Source organism: Mobula hypostoma, chromosome 27 (genome assembly GCF_963921235.1).
Source record: "Mobula hypostoma chromosome 27, sMobHyp1.1, whole genome shotgun sequence".
Classification (NCBI taxonomy): Eukaryota; Metazoa; Chordata; class Chondrichthyes; order Myliobatiformes; family Myliobatidae; genus Mobula; species Mobula hypostoma.
The window spans coordinates 32521874-32535041 of NC_086123.1; the positions used below are offsets into that span (position 1 = coordinate 32521874).

The following is a 13168-nucleotide window of genomic DNA, read 5'->3' on the forward strand; positions in this document are numbered from 1 at the left end:
GACCAAAACATATGGGTCAAGGAGGCTATCTCGCCATGACATCTATCACAAAGAGGGTTAATATGAGAATAAAAATGAACTAATTTATCTTTAGACATGTGTGCTCTATGGACAACTTTAAATTGAATTAAGGAGTGTTTGGAACAGATAGTGGAAGTATTAACTAGTTGTAAAATATGAGCCCAGTCATCCGCCGGGATAGTAAGGCCCAATTCCTTTTCCCAGTCAGTCCTAATCTTATCGAATGGAGCTATCCTAAGTTTCATGATAGAATTATAAATAATAGCTGTTACACCTTTCTGACACGGGTTGAGGTTAATGATTGTGTCTAAAATATTTGTAGGGGGTAACGCCAGAAGGGAAGAAAGTATGGTATTTAGGAAATTTCTAACTTGCAAATATCTAAAAAAATGTGTTCTTGGTAAATTGTATTTGTTAGATAACTGTTCAAAAGACATAAGGGAACCATCTGAAAATAAGTCCAAAAACCGTGATATACCATTAGTCTTCCAAATTTGAAAGGCACGGTCCGTAGAGGAAGGGAGAAAGAATATATTGCCGATAATAGAAATCACTAGCACAAATTGATTAAGATCAAAAAATTTTCGGAATTGAAACCAAATGCGTAAGGTATGTTTAACTATCGGGTTGCAAACCTGTTTATAGCGTTTCAAATCGGAAGGAAGAGAAGAACCTAATATAGAGCCAAGTGCATAGCCTTGAACAGAATGTAATTCCAATACTACCCATTTAGGAATGGATAGTATATCTTGGTCAAGTAACCAAAGTTTCATGTGTCGAATATTAATTGCCCAAAAATAAAATCTAAAGTTAGGTAATGCCAAGCCTCCATCTCTCTTAGCTTTCTGTAGATGTATTCTACCCAATCTCGTGTTTCTATTTTGCCAAATAAATGAAGAGATTTGAGTCTACTTTATCAAAAAAGAATTTTGGAACAAAACTCGGTAATGCCTGAAATATATACAAAAATTTTGGCAGAATAAACAAACAGCATTAATACGACCAATCAAAGTAAAATAAAGTGGAGACCATTTAAAGTAAAGTTGCATAATATGGTCAATTAAGGGTAAGAAATTAGTCTTAAATAAATCCTTATGTTTACAGGTAATTTTAATTCCAAGATATGAAAAATGATTATTAACCAATCTAAATGGCAGGTTCTGATATAAGGGAACTTGCTTATTAATAGGGAAGAGTTCACTCTTATTAAGATTTAATTTGTATCCTGAAAAAAGACTAAATTGTGCTAATAAATCTAAAGCTGCTGGAATAGATTCTTGAGGATTAGAAATATATAGAAGTAAATCATCAGCATAAAGTGATACTTTGAGACTTTAACCCACAAGTTACACCAATGATGTTAGGAGATTCTCGAAAAGCAATTGCAAGAGGTTCTAATGCAATATCAAATAATAAAGGGCTAAAAGGACAACCTTGTCTGGTACCTCGAAAAAGAGGGAAAAAAAGGTGAATTTAGAGTGTTAGTACGAACTGAGGCCATAGGAGAATGGTATAACAATTTGATCCAGGATATAAATTTCAGGCTGAAGTTAAACATTTCAAGCACCTTAAATAAGTAGGGTCATTCAACCCTGTCAAAGGCTTTTTCAGCATCTAGGGAAATGACGCATTCAAGATCATTTTGTGACGGGGTATAGACAATATTTAAAAGTGTACGAATATTATAAAAAGAGTAGCAATTCTTAATAAAACCCATTTGGTCTTCTGAAATAATATAAGGAAGTGCTCTTTCTAGTCTATTTGCTAATAATTTAGAAAAAAATCTTAGCGTCAACATTTAACAAGGATATTGGTCTATAAGATGCACATTGAGCGGGGTCTTTATCCTTCTTTAGTATTAAAGAGATCAATGCTCTATAAAAGGATTCTGGTAGTTTACCAAGTTTTAATGAGGCCTCCAGAATCCTGGATAACCAGGGGACTAATGAGGGTGCAAAAAATTTTTTTAAATTCCACGGTAAACCCATCAGGGCCAGGAGCTTTCCCCAAATTCATAGAGAAAATAACATTCTTGATCTCATCAGTAGTAAAGGAAGATTCTAACATAGAAGATATATCATGTGTAATCTTAGGGAAATCTAATTATCTAAAAAGTCACACATATGTTTAGAATCTCGTGGAGATTCTGATTGATATAAAGAGAAATAAAAATCAAAAAAGGATTGATTAATCTCAGCTTGATCAAATGTTAGTTGATCTTTTTGATTATAAATCTGATTAATTTGAAATTTAATGGAGTTAGTCTTCAACTGATTAGCCAACAGTTTACCAACTTTGTCACTATGTATATAAAATTCGCTTCTTGTCTTCGTTAATTGATTCGCAATAGAGGACAAAAGTAATAAACTGTGTTCCATTTGAAGTTCATTTCTTTGTTTATACAGCTTCTCAGATGGAGCTGTAGCATATTTCTTATCTATTTCCTTAATCTTGTCCACAAGAGCAAGCTCTTCCTTCTTCAACCTTTTCCTCAACACAGCAGAGTACGAAATGATCTGGCCACGAATATAAGCTTTAAAAGTATCCCAAAGAGTATTCATGGAAATATCGTCTGTACTGTTAATTGTAAAGAAAAAGATCAATCTGTTCATTCATAAAGTTAACAAAATCCAAGTCCTTAAGCAACAGTGGATTAAAACACCATTGTCTATTATTTTGCGTACTGGCCAATAATTTAATAGAAAGCTTAAGTGGAGCATGTTCCGAAATGGTTGTAGTATCATATTCACACTTAACTACTGAAAAAATAAGACGAGAGTCAATAAAAAAATAAACAATTCTTGAGTAAGAGTGATGAACATGTGGAAAAAAAAGAGAAGTCTTTTTCCTGGGGATGCAGAAACCGCCAAATGTCCATCGACCCCGAATCTGGAGAAATTAATCAATCAAGGTTGCAGATTTATTGGGTAGTGTCCGTATAGGGGCCGAGCGGTCCAATAATGGGGATAAACAGGTATTAAGATCTCCGCCCCAGATTATTGAAAACTCATTCAAATTTGGGAGCAAATTAAATAACGAATTATAAAATTCCAGACAGTGTTAACCAGAACTACCTTTTTATTAAAGGGTAAACCACTAACCAGTAAAAATCTACCATTTGGATCAGAGAAGGTGGGACTGGACTGCTCCATGGAGAGTCAAAGGCATGACAAGGTCCAGAAAACATTACGGTCATTCATTGCAACCAAGGAAGACCCCAGTTTGTGACGCTTGTTCATACCACTAGATGCAGACTTCTGAGACTGCAAGATTGGAACTGCTCCAGTACAATGGCTTTTCCATTTTTAAAACTCTCCTGCACAGGCTTCCCGTCATCTTTGGACATGATGGACAACCACCATTTTAATATTAAAGAAGCATATGAACCAATTCAGAAACAGTTTTTTAAATGTATGAAAAACAAAAGAGTGCCTATAAAAATATTGGGGATACAGCATGCATCACAAATGTAATTATTGCAATTCTGAGAGAGATATAGCAGGTTGGGCAGCAATTGCGGGAGGGGAGGGGAAAGGAAATATCAACATTGAGCCCTGATGGAGGAGCTCAACTTGATAATGCTGACCTACAGAGTTCCTCCAGCAGATCGTTTGTTGCTTCAGATTCCAGCACCTGCAGTCGTCTTTATTACTTCAGAGTCATAGAAAAGTACAGCACAGAATCAGGCCTTTTGGCCCATCCAGTCTGTGCCGAACCATTTAACCTGCCTACTCCCATCAACCTGCACCGAGACCATAGCCCTCCATACCCCTACTATCCATGTACCTACCGAAACTTCTCGTAAACATTGAAATTGAGCTTGCATGCACCACTTGTGCTGGCAGCTTACTACACACTCTGACAACCCTCTAAGTAAAGAAGTTTCTCCTCATGTTCCCCTTAAACTTTTCCCCTTTCACCCTTAACCCATGACCTCTGGTTGTAGTCACAACCAACCTTAGTGGAAAATGCCTGCTTGCATTTAGCCTATCTATGCCCCTCATAATTTTGTATACCTTCATCGAATCTCCTCTCAATCTTCTACATTCCTAGAAATAAAATCCTAACCTATTCAATCTTTCCTTAAAACTCAGGTCCTCCAGACCCAGCAATATCCTTGTAAATTTTCTTTGTACTCTTTCAACCTCATTTACAGCTTTCCTGTAAATAAGTGACCAAAACTGAACACAATACTCCAAACAACAGGAATTCTGCAGATGCTGGAAATTCAAGCAACATACATCAAAGTTGCTGGTGAACGCAGCAGGCCAAGCAGCATCTCTAGGAAGAGGTGCAGTCGACGTTTCAGGCCGAGACCCTTCGTCAGGACTAACTGAAGGAAGAGTGAGTAAGGGATTTGAAAGTTGGATACTCCAAATTAGGCCTCACCAATATCTTAAACAACTTCAACATAACATCCTATCTCCTGCCCTCAATACTTTGATTTACAAAGGCCAATGTGCCAAAAGCTTTCTTAACGACACTACTGAGTGAGATGCTTCTTTCAATGAATTCTGGACCTGTATTCTCAGATCCCTTTGTTCTACCACACTATGCGTTATTATGCACTGTGTAAGACCTACTCTGGACTGATCCTACCGAAATGCAACACGTCTTACTTGGCCGCGTGAAACCCATCTGCCATTTCTCAGGCCATTTTCCAGCTGACCCAGATCCCACGGCAAGCCATGATAGCAATCCTCGCTGTGCACTACACCCCCAATCTTGGTGTCATCCATAAACTTGCTGATCCAGTTAACCACATTTTCATCCAGATCGTTGATATAGATGACAAACAACAAAGCATCCAGCACCTATCCTTGTGGCACACCACAAGTCACAGGCCTCCAGTTAGAGAGGCAAACCTCTACTACCACCCTCTGTCCTCTATCACAGAGTCAATGTTTTATCCAATTTACTGCGTCATCTTGAATGCTGAGTGACTGAACCTTCTTGACCACCCTCCCATGTGGGACCTTGTCAAATGTAGACAACATCCACTGTCTTGCCTTCATCAACCTTCCTGGAACTTCCTCGAAAAACTTTATAAGATTGGTTAGACATGACCAATCATGCTCAAAGCCATGCTGACTACCCTAAATCATCCATGTCTACCTAAATACTACTAATGTCAGACTCACAAGTCAATAATTTCCTGGTTTATTTCTTGCAAATTTATTTTTCAGCTGTTCACTCACCGGGATAATTTGCCCACACACACCAATTGGTTCATGACGTGTATAGCAGAAATAGTTTCCATCGACAGGAATGGTCTTACCATGGTATTTATCAGCCCAGCCTGCATAGTACCTGTGAAGAATTCAGCAAGGTGAAAAAGGTCTTTATTATTTTGTCTTTTACACTTTGATAAAGTTGTGTAATGTGCATTTTTTTTTTATATAGACATTCGTTAGTCTCATGAGACCATGGATTTGCCCCTTGGAAGGTTTCCAGGCCAAAGGCCTGGGCAAGGTTGTATGGAAGACCAACAGTTGCCCATGCTGCATGTCTCCCCTCTCTGCGTCACCGATGTTGTCCAAGGGAAGGGCATTAGGACCCATGCAGCTTGGCACCAGGGTCGTCACAGAGCAATATGTGGTTAAGTGTCTTGCTCAAGGACACAACACGCTGGCTTAGCCAAGGCTCGAACTAGCGACCTTCCGATCACTAGACGAACGCCTTAACCACTCGGCCACATGCCAACACAATGTGCATTTATGAAGCTTTATAATAAAGAAAACCCTCTGCCAAAAATCAACTGCTCTGGTATTGGAAATACAGTATAGAAATAATGACGGCCATCTGTGTGGATGACCTTTCACTAGAATCTGACCAAAAGAGAACGCTTTTTAAGCTGGAGAAAGATGGGAACAGAGAAGTGACAGAAGGGGTAAAATTCAAAACCAGTGGATAGTAGAACCATAACACATAGGGACGGAATCAGGCTACTCAGCCCATCGAGTGTGCTCTGCCATGACTGATTTATTTTTCCTCTCAATACCATTCTCCTTCCTTCTCCCTGTAACCCTTGACACCCTCACTAATCAACGACATACACAATGCCTTAGCCTCCAAAGCCATCTGTGGCAATGAAGTCCACAGATTCACCACCATCTGACTGAAAAAATTCCTTATCTCTGTTCTAAAGGGACATCCTTCTATCCTAAGGCTGTGCCCTCTGGTCCTAAACTCTCCCACTACAGGAAACATCCTCTCCACATCCACTCTATATAGGCTTTTCAATATTTGGTAGGTTTCAGTGAGATCCCCTCTTAATTCTTCTAAACTCCAGTGAGTACAGGCCCATCAAATGCTTCTCAAACATTAACCACTTCATTTCTGGGATCATTCTTGTAAACCTTGATGAAACAAGAGAGAAGTACTTTGCCCAATCAAGCTGCCTTTCTCAAGCTTATCGTTGAGCTATACTGGAATAGTTCAAAGATAAGTGGGGTGAACATACGTCTCTCCCAAAGGAGGTGTCAGTGCTCCTTCCCTCCACTGACCTGCAGGAGTTCACCCTCGGGCAAGGTGTAGCACCTGCTTAGCCCCCCCCCCACCCCGATTAAGAGGCACGTGAAGCCATAGGAGCAGGAAGTGGATGGTCGTATGAGCAGCTGGTGCATATCACAAGTCCTGGTTATGCGACCACTGACGTCAGGCAGACAATCTCTGAAAGTATTGATAATGGCTGGGATCACCCATCTTGTAAAGACGTTGCCCAGAAGAGGGCACTTCTGTAGAAAATTTGCCAAGAACAATCATGGTCAACAGACTATGATTGCCCACGTCATATGACAATGGCACAGAATGATGATGGTGATATTCGGTCCCTCAGTCTTGCATCATGGATAGTCCACTATTTCTGCATAGCCAGCTCAATTGCATCTTATCTGTAACTAGGAAGGAGGCCGGTTCCCTTGCCGAGTATATGGATTTTCATCTTCATAATGCAAGTCTGCTCTAAACTGAATACAGGTGTCCCCCGCTTTTCCAACGTTCGCTTTACGAAACCTCACTGTTATGAAAGACCTACATTAGTACCCTATTTTCGCTTTCAGAAGGGTTTTCACTGTTATGAAAAAAAAATTCAGCGCGCGATAAAAGGCAGCGCGCCCCGAGCAGCCGCTCTCCCCCAGATTTGGAACTTCATTGCTTTAACACATGCCTGTGAGCAGCTGTTTGCAAGATGAGTTCTATGGTATTGGAAAAGCCTGAAAGAGCTCGTAAGGGTGTTACACTTACAGTAAAACTAGACATAATTAAGCGTTTTGATTGTGGTGAACAAAGTAAGGACAACATAAGTTTGGCTTGTGGAAGCTGACGAACATGATGTTGAAGAGGTTTTGGCATCCCATGACCAAGAACTGACAGATGAAGAGCTGATGCAATTGGAAGAAAAAAGGATAACAATCGAAACCGAATGAGTAATGATAAAGTACGACTGTAATTTTGAAAGGGTACGTCGGTTTAGGAGATATTTGCAGGATGGTTTGAGTCCTTATTAAAGAACTGTGTGATAGAAAAATGCGCGAGGCTCAGCAGTCAAGCAAGCCTTCCACATCAGCCACAGCGGACAACGAACCTCGACCTTCGACATCGAGGTGGGCAGAGATAGAAGAAGATGAGCTGCATGCTCTAATGGAAACAGACGACAATGAGATGACACCCCAGTGTCCCACCACCCCAACACCCAGGCCATGGACAGATACCGATTCGCGGAGAATGCAAAGATAGCCGGGAGGCACACAGCACATCTTTAAGAAAAAAGCTGAAATAAATATGCTAATTAATTAGGTGCTGCTGACACGTAATTGTCGGCCCAGATCAGAGACGACGCAATCGGAAATCGGCACTGATCTGGGCCGACAATTACGGGCGGCACCTAATTAATTAGCATGTTTGTTTCGGTTTTTTTCTTAAAGATGTGCTGTGTATCTCCCGGCTACCGCTGGACCCCTGTGTTCCTCGCGGCAATGTATCGCTCAGCGACCTGGAGGGTGGGGGCCACTGTACCACCTAACCTGCGACAACTCAGCCTAACACACTATCATCAGTGTGCTCAGCGCTGTTTTCCCAAATCCAGTAAGTGATACTACACTGTACATACATTATTTCTACTTTATGTCGGCTGTGTATTTTTACGTGTTATTTGGTATGATTTGGCAGCTTCATAGCTTAAAGGTTACTGGAGAGCGCTTGCGTGAGATTTCCTGCCGACAGCGTTTGAGCGAGATTTTCTGCCGACGGCCCTTGCGTGCGATTTTCGCTACGGAGAACAGTGCAATAATGATTGTGGAAAAGACCATAAGACAAAGGAGCAGAAGTAGGCCATTCGGCCCATCGAGTCTGCTCCGCCATTTTATTATGAGCTGATCCATTTTATCCTATTTAGTCCCACTGCCCCACCTTCTCACCATAACCTTTGATGCCCTGGCTACTCAGATACCTATCAATCTCTGCCTTAAATACACCCAATGACTTGGCCTCCACTGCTGCCCGTGGCAACAAATTCCACAGATTCATCACCCTCTGACTAAAAATTTTTTTTCGCATTTCTGTTCTGAAAGGGCGCCCTTCAATCCTGAAGTCATGCCCTCTCGTACTAGACTCCCCCATCATGGGAAACAACTTTGCCACATCCACTCTGTCCATGCCTTTTAACATTCGAAATGTTTCTATGAGGTCTCCCCTCATTCTTCTAAACTCCAAGGAATACAGTCCAAGAGCGGACAAACGTTCCTCATATGTTAACCCTCTCATTCCCAGAATCACTCTAGTGAATCTTCTCTGTACCCTCTCCAACGTCAGCACATCCTTTCTTAAATAAGGAGACCAAAACTGCCCACAGTACTCCAAGTGAGGTCTCACCAGCGCCTTATAGAGCCTCAACATCACATCCCTGCTCCTATACTCTATTCCTCTAGAAATGAAAGCCAACATTGCATTCGCCTTCTTCACTACCGACTCAACCTGGAGGTTAACTTTAAGGGCATCCTGTACAAGGACTCCCAAGTCTACTTTAAAGTATTTCTACTTTATATAGGCTGTGTATTTATCATATCATTCCTGCTTTTACTATGTGTTATTGTTATTTTAGGTTTTATGTGCTGTTTGACATGATTTGGTAGGTTATTTTTGGGTCTGCGAACGCTCACAAAATTTTCCCATATAAATAAATGGTAATTGCTTCTTCGCTTTACGACATTTCGGCTTACGAACCATTTCATAAGAATGCTCTACCTTCGGATGGCAGGGGAAACCTGTAGTGAAGTCTTCCAGAAGTAAATGACCACTTATAAGCTTTCTCTCACAAGTGGTGACAATTGGGCAATGGCAGCCATTTACTTACCTTTCCTGCTACTCTCTGCTGACCTAGCAGGGGCATTTGCTATGACATCAGTCTGTCCATATAGGGCAACACTCCAGTTTCTGTATCACTAATAGCCTTCACCACTGATCTCGGCAGCAATGACCCCAAGTTAGTAGACCTAGATTATTAATGGGCATGTTATGGCCATCAAATCAAGCTGTCATGCCTAGTTCACAGCTGATGAAAAGTTGTTATGTTTTCCTCTCTCTCTCTGTTTCTCCCCACATATGCTGCCAGACTTACTGATTATTACCAGCACTTGTAATTCTTCCTTTTATACAGGCAAAGTTTTCTAGCAAAAGGAACAAGGTAGAATAGAAACATAATGCTCATACCTGTAACATTTAAGAACCAAATCTAAGTCTGCCGTGTAGGCTATGTGGTATGGTTTCCCATTATCCAACGTCTCCAATGACTGAAAAATATAAATGAGAAAGGAAATAATATAAAGAGTATAGACGTTCAATAAAAATACCAAGCACCATAAAAACAATAAAATGCTCCTCAATGGTATGTATCAAAAGTTAGGGGAGCATACATATATCAAAGGCATCTCAGTAAGTTCATCTTCCATGTTTCTCCTCACTCTTCCACACCTTTATTTTGGAAACCACGCTTTATCCCACGTGCTGCTCCTTGCTGACATCAACAGAAAGCTACGCCAGGTTCCAGGTGTGTGTTAACAGTAACCAGCTCTCTTGTATCTCTATCACCTTCTGGATTCAGTTTGTTGCTGCTCAAACATCCACCCCTGGAAGAACAGTCACTGCTTCAGTGCTCGCTCTCCTCACTCATATCAAGTTTGATTCCACTATCACATTTGGTATTACTGGTATGCCCTAGCAACATCTCAACTTCTGATTTCCAAAAACCCTTCAGGCCTCCAGCAAAACTGCCATCGTTGCCTTCACTTCCGTCTCTACACGCTTCTTAAATCACGACCACCACCATTTGTCTAGCTAATGGCTCATTGTTTTTTTAATATCACCGTAGTTTGTTTATCCACATTAACAAGACGGTGCCACAGTAACGTATCGGTACTATTCCAGATCGGGTGCTCTGGAGTTTGGAGTTCAATTCTGGTGGCGCTCTGTAAGGAGTCTCTGTACGTCCACCCTGTGGAACGAGTGGGTTTTCTCTAGGTTCTCCCGTCTCTTCCCATGATTGACAACTTTGGCCCTTTTAGTTATTTCCTTTATTTTCATTAACCCACCCCCCCCCTCCACTTTTCCACTGCTTCAATACACTTCTTCCCGTTCTCATGAAGTGGATTTGGTGTGAAATGTTGACACTGCACAGGTTTGGCCTGCTTTGCTGTTTTTTTTTTTGTTTCTTTGTTTTGCAATGTTTGTACACTCAGACTCCGCTTAATGCGGAGGATGTGTTCCTTGGAGGTGGAGTGGCTATGTAAATCAGTGCAATGTGGGGTCATTATAATATTATGTAAATGGACATGCATGCCTGATTAAAAATATCAAACCCGAGATATCATATTTTATGCATGCACAGTAATTCGAGGAGTAACAAATGCACAAGTAGGTCTAATGTGTACATCAGTGGAGCAGCAGCAGAGGCAAGTGAGTGGTGGTTACATCTTAGGAGGGGAACCAGGCTGTAGTTTCTCCTCCAACTTTGGCTTCTTCTTCAAGTAGGTGTTTGGCCTTTGTTTTGTGTCTGCTTGTGGGAGGACAAATCTCAGAGCTGTATTTTAATTTAAATTTAATTTAATATATTGAGATACAGCTTAGAATAGGCCCTCCCAGCACCCTGAGCCGCATCACCCAGCAATCCCCCAATTTACCCCTAGCCTAATCACGGGACAATTTACAATGACCCATTATCAACCAAGCAGTTAGTCTTTGGACTGTGGGGGGAAAACCGGAACATGGGGGGGGAACCCACACATTCGCAGGTTTCTGTGTGCATACTTCGATAATAAATGTACTTTGAATCTATCAGCATGGAGGACATTTACAATGGAACTAATGAGGAAGAAAGAAACAGAAGATTATGCTGATGTTGTGGGTAAAACAAGCACCATGATGGATTAACCAGTCAAAAGGCCGGTTATTTGCTGTCCGTTTATGCAATTATATTACTAAACAAATTCCGTTTTCTCAGTCTTCCTCTATATATAGATATAAAGAAAACAAATAAAAAAATCATTCCCCACAAACGAAAGCTACCCTCAAAAATCAGACAGTATTGATGAATTCAGGAAGCTACACAAAACCAAGACAGGTTAATACACCTGAAGTGACATTAAAGTAGCATTAGATGTTTTAACAAAGCTTTTAAACATGACAGCATAAAGAATACAACGTGGGTCAACAAAATGTACAAGTTCCTCTGCAAAGTACTTACAGCTAAATATGCTTTATCACGTTCAATGAGGTCAGCTAAGCGGTGTAAAAGGAGCCCTCTGTGAGACGCATCCATTTGTCGCCACGGTGATCCAAATTTAAATGCATCTTTCGCTGCCTTCACTGCTTTATCCACGTCAGCCTGTGGGCAGATTAATCACAACATCTGACAATATTCAATACAAGTACATGCAGTTAATCAAAACTGAAAATGCAAAGTAATTTTCTGGTGATAGTCACAGCCACAGTTCTGTTAATTCTTTCTTGCCACTTGTAAGGCTACTTACCATTGAGATCCATCAAGCCTCGCCCACCGTATCATTACTAATCCTTGGCAAATTTACTTCCCTCCTGATCCTTGTTGGCCTGAATTCTCTTAAAAACCAAATATCATCACCAACACCTTCTCAAAGGCATTTAGGAATGGACTGAATCGATAAAACCCATATCACCATCATCAATATATAGTATGTTGTATGATCATAGTCTTAGACCACAATTATTCTTGGCAAATTTTTCTACAGAAGTGGTTTGCCATTGCCTTTTTCTGGGCAGTGTTTTAACAAGGCAGGTGACCCCAGCCATTATCAATAGTCTTCGGAGATTGCCCGCCTGGTGTCAGTGGTTGTATAACCAGGACTTGTGATCTGCACCAGCTGCTCATATGATCATCACCAAATGCTCCCATGGCTTCACGTGACCCTGATTTTTGGGGGGTAGGGGTGGCTAAGCAGGTGCTACACCCTGCCCAAGGGTGACCTGCAGGCTACTGGAGGGAAGGATTACCCTGTACCTCCTTTAGTAAAGACGCATCTCCACCCCACCACCCGACACCCATACATAGTGCTTAAATAAATAAAAATACTTAGTCTTTTATGCAAAATCTTTCATACAGATTGGAAACAGTTGACATCTTAACATCAACCTAATATGTTAACATTGGCTAAAAAGGGACTTAGTATGATTATTTAATCATAGTCTGTTGCCCCTCAGCTTAAAATATGGAAACCTTGCTAATATTATACAGGCTAACTTGGACAAGGACAAATTGAATTGGAATCAGTGCTGTGAACCTTTAGAAAACTGCTTCTTGGAGCGTAGGAATTGTCCAACGAATAATGATTGGGCAACTTGGCCTTTATCCACTTAAATTTAAAAGAATGAGAAATTAGATTTCATCTCAGAGATTCTGGAAGGAATAGACAAAGTAAATGCCAAGAAGCTGTTTTCTCCATCCAGAAGGGCAAACTAGGGTAGAACATAGTCTTAAATAAGGGATAGAAGCATAAAAAATATACAGCACAATACAGGCCCTTCAGCCCACAAAGCTGTGCCGAACATGTCCTTACATTAGAAATTACTAGGCTTACTCACAGCCTTCTATTTTACTAACCTATCCCAGAGTCTCTTA

At 40.8% G+C, this 13168-nt stretch overlaps 1 protein-coding gene across 1 annotated transcript in view; it reads right to left on the reverse strand.

Annotated features, from left to right (window-relative positions):
* LOC134338524 (aldehyde dehydrogenase, mitochondrial-like) overlaps positions 1 to 13168 on the reverse strand; it is a 68431-nt gene that overhangs the window by 37365 nt on the left and 17898 nt on the right. The window contains exons 3-5 of the mRNA XM_063034414.1: positions 11759 to 11899; positions 9730 to 9809; positions 5220 to 5331 (exon numbers count right to left, since the gene is read on the reverse strand). Coding sequence (XP_062890484.1) covers positions 5220 to 5331; positions 9730 to 9809; positions 11759 to 11899 — 333 coding nt within the window. The remainder of the gene's footprint in view (positions 1 to 5219; positions 5332 to 9729; positions 9810 to 11758; positions 11900 to 13168) is intronic.